At 37.2% G+C, this 14,457-nt stretch overlaps 1 protein-coding gene across 2 annotated transcripts in view; it reads right to left on the bottom strand.

The window, feature by feature from the left end:
* Window positions 1–14,457, bottom strand: part of srpra (SRP receptor subunit alpha) — a 52,823-nt gene that overhangs the window by 15,154 nt on the left and 23,212 nt on the right. Inside the window, exons 5-9 of one of the 2 annotated variants that reach the window (XM_046864501.1) lie at window positions 11,833–11,980; window positions 6,313–6,463; window positions 5,816–5,940; window positions 1,373–1,491; window positions 826–912 (exon numbers count right to left, since the gene is read on the bottom strand). In XM_046864501.1, the coding sequence (XP_046720457.1) occupies window positions 826–912; window positions 1,373–1,491; window positions 5,816–5,940; window positions 6,313–6,463; window positions 11,833–11,980 (630 nt within the window). Of the gene's footprint in view, window positions 1–825; window positions 913–1,372; window positions 1,492–5,815; window positions 5,941–6,312; window positions 6,464–11,832; window positions 11,984–14,457 lie in introns of both variants that reach the window. The other variant, XM_046864500.1, reaches the window with a different exon arrangement.

Genomic DNA, 14,457 nt, shown 5'->3' with positions numbered 1-14,457 from the left:
CCAATGACTCCGATCGCATCAATGTGCCTATTGTGAATCTCGGACATAGCGCCACCAACAGGCGCCAGGAAGTGTGTCAGTCATTAACGGTCGATTTTTTGACAGTTGCATGTGGTGACCTTTTAAATACTCCTCCTAGGATATTCATGCGATTGACACCAAACGTAATCAACATGATGCCGAGACATGGTAGATGATAAATTGCAAAGTGATTTTTGATATCTCGAAAGCTGTTCTCATGGCAACGCGACAAACTTATTTATGGCTTTGGCATGCTTAAATTAACTTGAAATTGGACACATACATCACATTTGTCGGCTGTTAAGTGTGGACAAAAAGGTCGGACAACGGTGTGTCTCTTAAGTGGCTCACTAGTGCCCCCGTTTGTATAAAATATGGGGTTTCTTTTACCTACAGTCCCCAAATGGGTCAGTAACAACATAAAATAGTCCACTGATATTTACCCACTTGATGCACTTTCCCACCGTGCATTGTTTTCTGGGAAGCACCGTATAGCGATACACAAATGTGCGAGGGCCCGCCATCGCTGCTTGCAGCTATATTTTTTCCTATTTCTTTCTTTTTCTACATGCACAAATTCTATTTTATGCCATAGATACTCCTAAAAACTATTGCAGTGCGTGTTAAAAATAAGAATTTAACCTCTTACAGAAGACTGAAAGTTTCAGGCTTCTTCTCATAAGTGCATTCTGTTTTTGCACCTTAAAGGAGAAACACAGAATTTACTTTGCTCATTTCCATGATTAAGCCCATTGGCAATGATACAATATTTATCTGTCCCAGCTGTTCAGCATGTATACTCACTGGTGAAAGTTCCCATGACCTTCCCTTCCAGTTTCCTGGCCACAGAGTCACAGAGTTGTGAGGCAATCTCAGCTGCTACATTCTTAGCTTCAGAACACAAGACCACATGATTGTTATGAAAATGAACTGCATTACACACTTTCATTACAAAGAACTAGATGAATCATATACTGATGAGCAGTCTTACATAAAAGTGCATAAATAATTTCAGAAGACATGCATACACAGACTAAACACTTTATTAATAACACTATACTAATACTGAGGAGGGATCTAAAAACAGAGATTTGAGAGATAATCCCAGATAAGGAGTTAAAGAAGTGTCCAAATCAGCCTGTCTGGCACCAACAAACATGTCATGGTCTATTTGAGGGTTTCAGTGAACATTACCTGATTCTGCTGGCCCATATCTGCAGGATTTCATATATTGCTTGCTGTCACCCAATTGGCTGATTAGTTAATTGCAATAATGAGTAGTTATCTAAGAGTTAATAGGTGTCATGGTTTAGAGGGTAATGTGTTTTTGAATAAAGGACATTTGGTATACCAATCAGGTGGTCTTTCATCTTTTCCAAAGCAGGTTCCATATCTTGCCGAATCAGGGTCTTCGAACCAACCAGACCTTTTAGCACTCCAAACATACCACCAATACCATGTTTCCTGGCTCTGAAAATATAAAATACACAAATGAAAAACTCTTTAAAAGGCATGAGAACTATTGTCTTTTATAATAGGAACTCAGTATGCAAAAAATCTGTCAGGAACAATTACATACAGTCCTCTCAGAAAGTACTGCAACAGTTTTTTTTTGTTTTTTTTTTTGCAACATTCAGGTTAACATCAAGAATAAAAAAAAACAAAACAAAACTGTGGAATAACCATGAAAGCAGAAATATACAGATTAACGAAAACAACCTTTTATCTTTTGTTGCATACTCCTATCTTAGAGTAATAAATAAATAAAACTGAAATTCCAACGTATAATTCTTTTGCTCTTAAACCCAAATCATTAGTGTATATAGCATTGCTGTTCATTCCAGGTCATTCATCTCTATGGACATGCTCATTTCTCCTTTAGAATATCAGAAGAACTATTCCATTCCTATACACACATGCCACTCAGGTACTTGTTCAGTCACTTGCATTCTCAAAAAGGGATTCCTGCACCTGGCTTTAAGTTTCAAGTTTATTTCTATAGTGCTTTTCACAATAGACATTATCTCAAAGCAGCTTTACAGAAAATATGAATTATAGAATTATGTGTATTTATCCCTGATTAACAAGCCTGGGGCAATTGTGGCAAGGGTAAACTCTCTTAGATAGTATGAGGAAAAAACCTTAAGAGGAACCAGATTTTAAAGGTGAAATCATCCTCATCTGGGTGATAAGATTGTTCTTATAAATCATAAAAACAATACAAAACACCAGAAAGAGAGACATACCATGGGCACCAGAGTGTGTGATGAGTAATGTTCTTTCTACAGTCTTATACAGTCGGTTGAAGTTGTGATACCAGTAGCTCCTGAGCAACTCATAAAATAGCTCAATGTCTGAGATCATTATAGATCCAACACCAACTCCTCGATGCATTTAAAAAATTTAGACTTCTATTTGAAAACAAAAGTGCATGAAAAGATATGAAAATAGAAGGGACACAGAAGCAGAGCTATGAAAGTAAGAAAGCAAGCAAAGCTGTGTGCTTGCACGTGCTTCAAATCCCAACAAAAAGTAAAAATAAATTTGGCTATAAAAGACAGTTAAGTAAAAAAAAACTGTCATCTGCCTCCGACTCCTTTTTCCTTGAGCAAACAAGCTTACTACACTGGTGTCAAAATCATGGGGAAAAAAGGAGGAAACAGCTATGGAGTCCTCTCTGCTGAAAAGAATGAGAGAGCTTGTGAAAGCCCTCACCACCCTCCACAAGACCCAACATCAACACCACCTAGACAGAATAACAGGCCATTAAGTGATGCAGAAGCTTTTCTGTAGCTATTTGATCGCACAACTTAATCATGGAGCTGGCCAGTGTCAGATTAGACAGACCCACCATTCCTATCTGAAGAAGCCCAACCTATAGCTCAGCAGGTGAACACAACCTCAAATATGCCAATCTGAAGCGGGTGACCTTGTAGTCCAACACCTAAGCAACACCAATAGTAGGTCTGCTGTCTGACTCTTAATGAGGTCAGATGATAATTTGCATTCACCCAGCTGTTCTGCAAGACACACAGGAAGTGGCTGCCTCAGGTGGAGAACACCTCCAAGAAGTTCTTCACCAAGGTTTTGTTTGCCACCTTACTCACCCCCCCACCCCTCCTCATCTCCCCACTCCTCGGAAATGGGGGTCCAAGCTGCAATCATACTGCCATCCACCAGAGCCTGGTTTGTCTTTAGATACAGCATGTAGAGTGAAGGTGAGCTGTGTACACAGGGATGTTCACAAATATTAGCAGTCAGTTATATTTAATTTTGGGGGGTTATACTGTGGAGGTTGTGGTTAGTCCCCGTGTTTTTAGTATTGTATTGTTTTTAATGATAATTAATACAAAATGTATATCGTTTTTAATAATAATTGCAGATGGCAAGTTAACAACCATGCTTAAAATAATCAATACAGTCGAACCCCGTTGTACGAGCAACCTATAGTACGAGCAAACGGAGATACGAGCAACCTCGCTCGCAAAATTTTACCCTGTTTCACGAGCAAATTTCGAAGGCACGAGCAAACTCACGCTGCCGGTTCCCCGTTTTCGGCGGAGGCTCGCATCAGTCGCTTAGTTGATGACGTATCACTCGGTCGCTCTCGTTGTTCAGTGCAGCAAAAACATAACTGTGGCAGCGGGGCCGTGGCCGAGCGGCGGGTTGTGAATGGAGGGCGGGTCCGAGAGCAGATAGGCAGGGGATTGCCTCACCTGAAGTTAATGTGACCTAATGATTGTTCTCTCTTTTCAAGTGATCGGAGGGTGGATTTAAGGAGGAGACCGTGTGTGTGTGTGTGTGTGTGTGTGTGTGTGTGTGTGTGTGTGTGCGTGCGCGCCTGAGACGTGCTGCGAGGGGCACTAAGCAGACCGACACAAAAAAAACAAATGAAAGTGGATGTGAAGCCTTTGCATCTGACCTGTTGTGGCGTTCCTTATTCCCGTATTCATACGCTCTCCCACTTTTTTTAGTTTTATATTTTTATTTCACTAGAAATCTTGAAAAATGGCTCCCAAGTAAATCAGTGATGGTGCTGTGAAAACGAAAGTAAATAGAATTACATGGAAACCGAGGAGGTTTTGTGCGTCTCACACTCGCAATCAACCACTATCACATGAGTAAGTGTTAAATTATGTTTATATTACGGTCATTTGCTGTGTATTTGTTTTTAAAAATAGGCTACAAATACTTTTTAAGTGCAGGAATAAGCGATCGGATGAGATCTCGGAACGGATTAAATCACTTTTACATTCATTCCTATGGGGAAAATCAGTTCGAACATACGAGCAAATGGACACACGAGCAATTTTCAAGAACGAATTCTGCTCGTACAACGGGGTTATACTGTATAAAATAATACATTGTTTTGACAAAAAACAAAATAAATACACAGACATTTTTTTCATTTGTGATGATATAAGCATCTACATTATAATTAATTTAATTTGTATAATAATTAAATTAAATATGCATATATTTAATATATACAAACATTGAAAACAAGCATTTGAACGTAGTAAAGCTGCAGTACATCACATTTGAAAACAGATAAGTTACTGTTGTAGACAAATGCTTGTTAAGAAAAGAGAATAGAACAGAGAAATGCAGCAAGCTAACAGCCTTAATTAAAATAATAGGCAAAAAATATGCATTGGTGTTCAAATGCATAAGCATTTGCTGAAAACCACAACAGTGACTAAAAAATTTAATCGTTTACTGCTGCTGTTATTTGCTGGTTTTAGATTTGGTGTTTGTTCACTAAAACTGTCCCCAAGTTAACAAACAGTTTACACAGCACTACATTAAACTATAATACTTTCACATGATGAGGATTTTACAGTTTTTGCTTAACATGCTGATGTTTTGCCTTCATCCAAGACACCATTGTGCATTTTATGTGCTCATGCATTACTGTGGTACTTCCATGCACCACAATTTCTGCTTTGTTAATTTACAGTGTTCTTTGTTTCATTTAATATAAAATGCTCCCATGCCTTTGGATGATGGACGCACACTTTTTGCTGCTGCTGGTTGACCTGTACCACCTGTACTGTACTGCCATTTCGCAAGCGTCTGTGTTATCTTGCTGTCATGCTAACCCGTATCTTAAGCAGGCCAACTAATCGACAACAGCATTCGTTGGCAATGAATTTCATTATCAATTTTATCGATTAGTTGTTGCAGCCCTATTTGTAACTGAAGAAAATGTAAATATTTGGCTTACCCCCATACTTAATCTTTTCTGTTAAGCCCAACCCAGTTTGGATCGATTATCCATATTACTAGGCAATCATTTTTGCGCCTAGGTAGTATGTATTATTTTCTTATTGTTTGTGACTCAAAAGGTATAGAAAATGGTTATAAATTCCCTTACAACTACACTTTTGTGACCAGGACATTGGTGTTTTCAAATGAATCTATTTTCTTTGATAAACAAGCAAACTGTTATTTACATTTATTCTAACTTTCTGATAAAAGGATCTGAAGAGGGCAGTCTCTGGTTGATGCCTTTAAACAAACAGTTCTTCAAAAATACAAATGTTGCAATAGATGAGAAAATAGAAGAAAATGCAGCAGCTGATAAAATAAAATAAGAATAAGCAAATAGTACTAGCAGTGACAAAAATGTAAAAGATCTACAGTGCAAAAGGTAGCAAAATTTCCCAAAAAACAGATATGAACCAGTAAGAGGCTCTGAGCTCTTGAGCAACTGGCTGTTTACCTACTTTTAAAAAATGTGTTTGTTTTGATCTATTAAATAAAATCTATTTGAATCTCAATAAAGCCTCACCCTTTTCTACTGACATCAAAAGTCACTAATGTGTCATTTTGTTCCTCTTCTTCCTCATCCATATCCTCAGAGGATTCATAATCCACATCTAGCAGGTCACCCTTCATAGAGCCCATCTGGATTTGCTGAGTAAAAAAAAAAAAAAAGATTTCAATAACTTTTCAGTTTACAGGGTATTCTAATCATGAATTATCACAGAGCACCAAACATTATCAGGACAGAGTAGCATTCTTAGTACAGCAGTTATACAGACACTGCAGTAGCAAAATAATGTGTGGGGTTTTTCAAAAACTACAGGTTTGAGAATAATCCACCCAAAGTTATCCTTCTAGCACTGACAAAAGACTATGGAAAAAAAACTAATCAAATAGGGGGATTACAAATTGGGTCTAAAACTATTTGCTATTAAAACAAGTACATAAATAGTATATGCACCTGATTAAATGGCTAATAAGTGTACCTATTGTATGTATTCTGGTTACATTTTAACTACTTACTGTTTCAGCTCGGAACTCCTCATCTTGCCCTTGGTTATTAAACGATCCCTTGTTGCTGGTTCCACTGTAGTCTAGGTTTCTGGTGCTTGTACCACCCATATCCCAAACTCGTTTCTCCTTCCCCTTTGGCTTTGTTAGTTTTGGGGATTTGCTGTCACAAATAAACAGAGCAGTTATGTACAAACAGTATATGTGAGATATACTCAGCCTGTTGCAGCAGCTCCCGTTTAAATTTGAAATGTTTTTTTAATACATATTTGGGTTTTTTTTTTTTTTTTTTTCTGGCACTTCTTGCTTCTTTTTGTGTGTGAATGTGAGCTGCACTATGGACTAGGGCAATTGCTATCAATTATTTTAATAATCGAGTATTCTATTATTCCAACAATAAATCAAGTAATCAGATATAAATCTGCTTTTTCTTTATTAAAGAGCAATACTAAATATACAAGAGAAAAGTAATGTCTCTTGAAATGAACAAGTCATTTGTTTCCTTTTTAGAATAATTACATTTTTATTGCTGAAACTGCATACAAGAATATTTGTGAAAACATAACCAATTTAGTGCATTTAATTGCCACATTACATCAAAATGTAAATACAAATATATACCTTAAAAATGATAAATAACAAAAATTTCAGATTCTTTATGCTTTAGTTGAAAATGATCCCAAACTTTGGAAACTTTATCACATTCTTTGGCCCAAATCCAATGGAAGCCTGTTCCCGCCACTAAAAAAAAAAGTTTGCCTTTTTTTTTCTTCACAATTCCGACTACCACCGGTAACCATGTTGTTGGCCTGAAGTTTGAAGCTTTTGGTGTATGAACGAGGCCTCCTCCGCATCATCTGCCTTGTTCCGTCTCCTCCAGAGCTGATTGAGGATTGGAGGCTTAGTTTGATACCATGCGATTCTACTGATTGTAGCCTATTTCATTTTCAATGTGTAAAGCTTTCTTGTTAGGGATGGCTGACAGGAAGGACCCAAAAGCAGGAGGCCACTGGAAGAAATAGCACTAGTCCGGTAGGAATAGCACAGGCAGTGAAGGGAGTCTGTACAAATACTCACTAAGTCAATTCCGACAGTTGGAAACATCGGGGAGGGAAATAAATGGCTAGAAGGTTTCCAGACAACGCACGGAGCCAAACGAGCCAATCTGGTGGCAAGCGCATGGGATCGGTGTCTATTTATAGAGTAGAGGGGGGAAATTCCAATATGGCAGAGTGAGTGGTTGCATGTAAGCAGGCTCTGATAAAAAAAATTGTGTGAAAAATGTCGTAGAATTGATTTCTAATTGATACAATTGTGTGAAGGAATTGTGCAATCCACATGGGGAGGATATGGACAATTGAACAGACTGTATAAAGGATTATATCAACTTCTGTGTTGAAAATCCTGTACGCACCAGAACTGTACAGCGTTTTCCCAACAAAAAAACATGGATCAACCTTGATATAAAGACTCTCCTTATAGAGTAGATGTTTTTTAAATCAGGAAACAAGGAGGAGCTGAAAAAGAAAAACAGGGGAAAAAAAAAAAAAAAAAAAAAAAACAGTGGGTGAATGATATGTATCTATTTTTGAATAGATTTGATCAGGCTCCTTAAGACCTGTGCAGACCAGCTGTTCTTAACATATTGTTGTACATGTTTGGTTTGAGCCTGAAGCTGGGGAAGGTGCCACAGCTGTGGAAGACACCCTGGCGTGGTACCTGTACCAACGATATTTTGGTATAGACCAGTATAGACCAGTTTCGCTGACCTTACATCTGATGAAGATGCTGGAGACGCTGGTGCTTACTCATCTTTGACCTCTGGTGAGCCCATAAATGGATCCACTTCAGTTTGCCTACCAGCCAGGTATAGGAGTAGAAGATGCTGTCATCTTCCTCCTTAACAGGGAGGAACTTAACATTAAAAGGCTGGGAGCACAGTGAGAGTCATGTTTTTTTACTTCTTTGGCACATTTAACCCGAGCTTCTAAAAGAATAAGCTGGTGTACATGGGGGTGGACCATCATCTGTGGTCGGTTTATGAGGGTAACCCATCATCTGTGGTCGGTTTTGTGAGGTAATCCAGTATACTGATATTCTGAAACAGAGGACTGATCCAGGATTTTGTGGACTGTGCCAACAGAGCTGCCTCCAGATGAATGTGGGGAAAACCAAAGAACTGATGGTGGATCTCCGCAGGCACAAACACACTTCTCTGTCACTAGGAAAAGGACATTGAGAGTGTGGACTACCTGGGTGTTCATCCAAACAGCAAACTAGACCAGACAAATAATACTGAAGCAGTTTATCAGAAAGGACAGAGAAGACTCTTTCTACTAAGAAGATTAAGGTCTTTTGGAGTGCAGACAGCACTACTAAATAAATTTTTTGACAATGTTGTGGCATCAGCAATCACCTGTTGCCAATTTATCTACAGTAATTGGAATTGGGGTTGTATTAGTTAGCAAGCAAACAGTGATTTATCAAAGTTAAAGGATTGCTAGTATGAAAAAAAAGCAAGTGCAAAGATTGGAATGGCTAGTCACCTAAGCAGCTATAAAATGGCAGATCATAATGGGTCAGATCATCCGAGAATGTAGTGTTTATTACCTACCAAAAGTGGCCCAAAGAAGGTTTGATGAGCGTGACAGAGTTAAAGTCTCTAGTTTTAGCTAATCACAATCTGATCTAGTGGAATGTCCGGGACAAAACAAGTCTGACCCATGGCATCTTACAGAACTTAAAGGATTTGTTTCAGCTGTCAGAGGTGAAACCAATAAGTAAGTCATAGCTATTTTTGCAGCACAAGACAACTATTTATTTAGTTATTACTTTATTACTTTATTTTAATTTTCACCCAATAATATTTTAAAAGATTGTTTCAAATAAAAAATGTGTGTCAAGTTACAAGGGATAGGTACAGAGAATCGTTTTTCTTTTGGTTTTTTTTTTGGAATTGCAATTGGGTCAAAAAGCTTTAAGACAACCGATACTGTTTTTGATACCTGCATGTTTATGTCTATGGTATGTCTATTTTCTTTGGTGTTATTGACAAACACTCATTCTAAAATAAATCTTTAGTTAATACTAGTAGTCTTTCGGGCCACCACATAGGTTTATATTAGGGCTGGGCGATATGGTCTAAAAAAAGAAATCCCAATTTTTTCACAAAAAATCCGATTTGCGATTTAAATCGATTTTTTCCCCCCTGCTTAAAATCAACCTGCATATGACAAAGAAAATGTAAAAAAAAAAAAAGTTGTAACTTTATTAAATGGGTTAAAGTGCAATAAGAAACAACAAGCCATTGTAAATTGTGAAAATAGAACGTAACAAACATAAAATGAGCAAACCTACAAAGAAAAATGTTTTATGAGTGTTTAAATGTGGAACATGATTGAAAATGCATCTGAGGTTTTGAGTGATGTTGCCTTTACTTTTCTTAAAAACTCCACAGTAAAATGAGTTGAAATTATAAATAAGAATATAATAGACAGGGAGATTCTAAATAAGAATTATTTGAAAGATTGAGCAAACCTCAAAAAAATGTTTTATGAGTGTTTGATTGTGGTGATTCAAAAGCTCTGATTGTTCTGTTTCTTAACAGAAACGCCGTTCTGACGCGTCTTCACAGGTATTTTGACCGCTCCCAAGACCCATACCGGAAGTGTACGATTAGACGCGCAACACTAAACACAGTGCGTCTGCTTAACCGTGTATTTTCAGGATGCGGCTGCTTAAGCGCAGCCTTGTGCTGCCGCTGTCCTGTTCACTTCGTAGGGCCCTACATCTCTCCCATTTGACAGCATGCCTCTGTTTGAGGTGCTGCAGTAAATTGATGCTACTGCTACCTTTGCTTGCTCGCTGCCATGTTGTTTGTGTATCTATGGCAAACGCGCGGGGGAGAGTTCGTTCGAAACTATGGGAGCTCAGAGTGGAGCGCCGGTGGACATTAAAGAAAAAAACGATTTTTATTAAAACATATCGACGTAAACTACACATTCGAGTTAATCGATAAAATCGATTTATCGCCCAGCCCTAGTTTATATATGCTAATCCAGATATGAACAACCCCATAGGAAATGCTAGGCTGGTAAGGGTTTCACTGTCAGTGAAGATAGAAGATTTGAGACACCGTCTCAGACACCCAAGAGCAGCTAATTACCATAGCGATACATGAGAAGATAACACCTAAAAAAGCATCATAGGGCTGTCATTAAATACATAGTGAAAGATGTATTGCCCTTCACTAATATGGAGTCAAGCTGGTTCAGACATAGTAGGCAATAAATACGCAAGCCTAATTGCTAGAAATGGCAGAATTCTCTATTACATAATGTTATGCTCCTATGCGCATTGTGTTCAGATATGTTGTTCTGTGGTATGCTGAAATCTCTTCCTCTTTGTTATGAAAGGGTTTTTTATTTGAAAAATGTGCTTAATTTGCCTTTTTGTGTTTGCATAGGGGCATTTGTAAACTGCTGTACTTAAGTTCAAAATAACTTGGAATTTTTAAAATTATTTTACATCATGTCTTTTTGCATCAAATTATAGAGTAGTATTGATAACAGTATCGATAAGTACCGAAATCGATAGGCAGTATCATTATTGATAAAATACTGTAACATTTCAATGACACCCATCCCCACTTGTTACTGCATTTTGCCCTCTGTATACAGTCATGGGATAAAATGAGTACTCCTTTAATTTTAGATTTTTATTTTTTCGGTGGTTGTGATGATACACATGAAGAAGAAAAAAAAGGATAATGGCATAACATTTTTGAATCATTGGATTCAGGAGACCAAGGTGGAGATGGCAGGTCATATGCATTCATCATGCACAGGACCATTGTGGCGAAAAAAAACAAAAAAACAAAGCACCTCTCCAAAAATATCTCATACCAAATGTCAAGCGTAATGGTGGAGATAATGCTTTTCTCCAGCCACAAATTAACAATGAACTCCACTTCATACCAGAATATCAGTAATAGAAATTTGAGGCCACCTATCCACCTGGATACTGATTTTTTTTGTTTACACTGAAGAAAATGGCTATAGATAGAAATTATTCTGTTCTTTGGTTTTTACCTGATGTTATTTGTTTGTTTATTCAGACAACAATCAATTAAATTATAGAATTAAAGAAGGTTGTGCCTTCCAGTGGCCAAAAGTTTTAAGAATGACACAAATATTCTGATAAATATTCATAAGGTTTGCTTCTTCAGTGGTTCTAGATCTTTTTTTGTCAGATGTTAATTAATATACTGAAGTATAATTAAAGGCATCTCCTAAGTGTCAGAAGCTTTTATTGACAATTACATCATAAAAACTGAGGCAGCAGACTTTGTGAAAATGTATATTTGTGTTAATCAAAACCTTTGGTCTAAGTTTTAGTAATAAAAAAGGCTATAAAATCTATACATGAACCATTATATTCAGTGACATTAATCAACTTTGCAATACACCTCCTACTTTGACAACAGCAACACAAGATATTACTTGGCATCCCATAAAATTGAGATATACATACTTAGACTTTTCTGTTCGTCCACCTGCTTGCCTGCGGATGAACTCAGCAAGGTTCTTTTGAATGATCTCCTCCTGGCTCAGGACCTGGCTTTTATTCTCCAGTACCTTCTTAGAGGTGGCCTGAGAAATCTCAACTTGTTCCCCTCCTCCTGCTGAGTATCAACACAAGGCACTTTAAGGCTAAAATTATAATCACAAATTTCAACACTTATCTTCTGACAGTTAACATAGATTTGAAAGAATAAAAGCACTTAAAAGAGAAAACATCCAGTGAGTGGCCGTTCTGTAGATGGAAACACCTTGTTGAGGAGAAATGTCAATAAAGAATGGCCAGTTAGTGTACTGAGCCTGGCCGCAGTAACTCAGTTGTAGTAATAAAATTGTTTAATTGCAGTGTGAACAAAAGCACATTGGGGAACACAACATGTTAAACCTTAAGGCAGACAACTGCAGAAGAGATTACTTTTTTTCAGCCAAGAACATAAATCAGAGGCAGAAGTTGGTACAGGCTAACCAAAACTAGATATTTGAAAAAGAAAAACATAGCCTGGTCTGATTAATCTCAATTTTTGCACACAGACAGTAGAGCCAGAATTTGTTGCCATTCGCCTATATACATAGATCCAAACAGCCTTGAGTCACAAGCCAGACAGTAGGAGGTGGTATACTGGTGAGAGAAATGTTTTATTGGCACACTGTGGGCCCAATAATATTAATCACAGCTCCAAAGCTTAGCCTATATGAGTACTATTGCTGAGAATGTGCATCGATAACAGGCCCAATTTACCCATTTTATTGGATACCTGCATCATGATATGTACCATGTGATAAAACAAACGGTCATTTAAAATGGTTTCATAAAAATGATAAGTTCAATGTTCATTTAATAGTAGCTTCTCATTTTTTAAATAATCAAGACAGTAGACTATGCTGAGGTCATGAAAAGATACTACTCTGGTTCAAAAAGTCAAATTATTCTTTGTTTTATGCAGAGAACAGCTAAGGATATTTAGGTTAAAAACTGTCCAATGCATTATTATAACATGTGATAGTAGGGAAAAAATACTATCAAAGAATATATGTGATCAGGAAAAAATTCTGAATGTCCATAATTGGAGATCACAAACAATTGGTGAAATATATATTTTGTTTATACAAAGACAGCATCAGGGTAATGGTAAGAAGAGAGGATGATATTTACACATTTATGGCATTTGGCAGACACCTTTATCCAGAGCAACTTACAACTAAGCAGTTGAGGGTTAAGGGCCTTGCTCATGGGCCCAACAGTGGCAGCTTGGTGTTGCCGGGATTGTGACCTTCCAGTCTGTTCCTTTGGGGAACTGTTATGATCTGGGGTTGCATCAGTTGGTCAGGTATAGGTTCAGCAATGTTATTTGCAGAATTAATTACGTCAGCTGACTACCTTAGTATATCAAATGACCAGGTTTTTCAATCAATTGACTTTTTTTTTCTTGATGGCATGTTTCATAATGACAGTGCCAGGATTTATTGAGCTAAAAAAAAAAGAAAAGAAAAAAAAAAAAAGAAAAAAAGGGAAAGAGTGTTTCAAAGAAAATAAGATCATTTACACACAAGGATTAGCAATCACATAGCCAAGACTTTAGCCCCATCTAGAATCTATGGAATGTGCAGGAAAAGACTTTACACAAAATTCAGACTCTGCCAATTTGATCAAAATGTTATGCCATTGCATAAGATTATCAAAATAACGCCAGAGCAAACTATTAAAACTAGTTTAAAGTTTAAATAAAATTAGTTAAAACTATTGGTCCATAAACTTTAAGCAAACACTGAGCTATTATCACAAAATTGTCTATGGAGTCTGATCAATTTAATGTGATAATTTTCATAAGCTAAATTTCCCTTTGAGAACCTGTCCAATACTTTTTGTACTTTCTACAAAATAATGATCCCAATCTCAGACTCACCAGAGTGTAATGATGACGAAAATCATGTTAACATTTATAAGAAATACTGCTGCAGCATGGCAATCAAATGACAGGTAATGCTGAGGCAATTTATAAGAAAGGACACAACAGACTCTTTCTGCTCAGGAGAATAAGGTCTTTTGGAATTTATTATTTACATTTTCAAATAATCACTTCTACAACATTTTCACCAGCCACTAACAATTTTTAACAAATCATCCACTACGTTGCATCATGTTTGTACAGATTATCAATTATGTAACACACAAAAATCAACTTTCAGATTTTATGGAATTTATCACCAAATCTGCAGCATTTTTAACAAAATTATCATATATTACATTTAACAAACACATTAACATTACAAACACATTTACATTTACAGATTTAGCAAAATTCGTCCCCTGCTGAGCCATTGGATTTCCGTGTGTAGTAGCAGGTCACCATATTCAGCTGACAGCTCCTCCAATAGCACCTTAAATCTTCTGTGCTGTTTAGCTCTGGAGAGGATGCTGTTTATGATTGTCACGACGGGAGTCATGACGTGCCCAAAGCTGATCACCTTTGCACATAACGCCTGCTAGTGAATGATGCAGTGGTAATGCATGAAGTTTGGGAACTCTGGGTGACCTTTACATTGAGTAATGAATCCTGTATGTCGGCCGATCATAGCA

This window comes from Silurus meridionalis, chromosome 13 (assembly GCF_014805685.1).
Source record: "Silurus meridionalis isolate SWU-2019-XX chromosome 13, ASM1480568v1, whole genome shotgun sequence".
Classification (NCBI taxonomy): domain Eukaryota; kingdom Metazoa; phylum Chordata; class Actinopteri; order Siluriformes; family Siluridae; genus Silurus; species Silurus meridionalis.
This window is presented reverse-complemented; position numbering and strand designations above follow the sequence as displayed.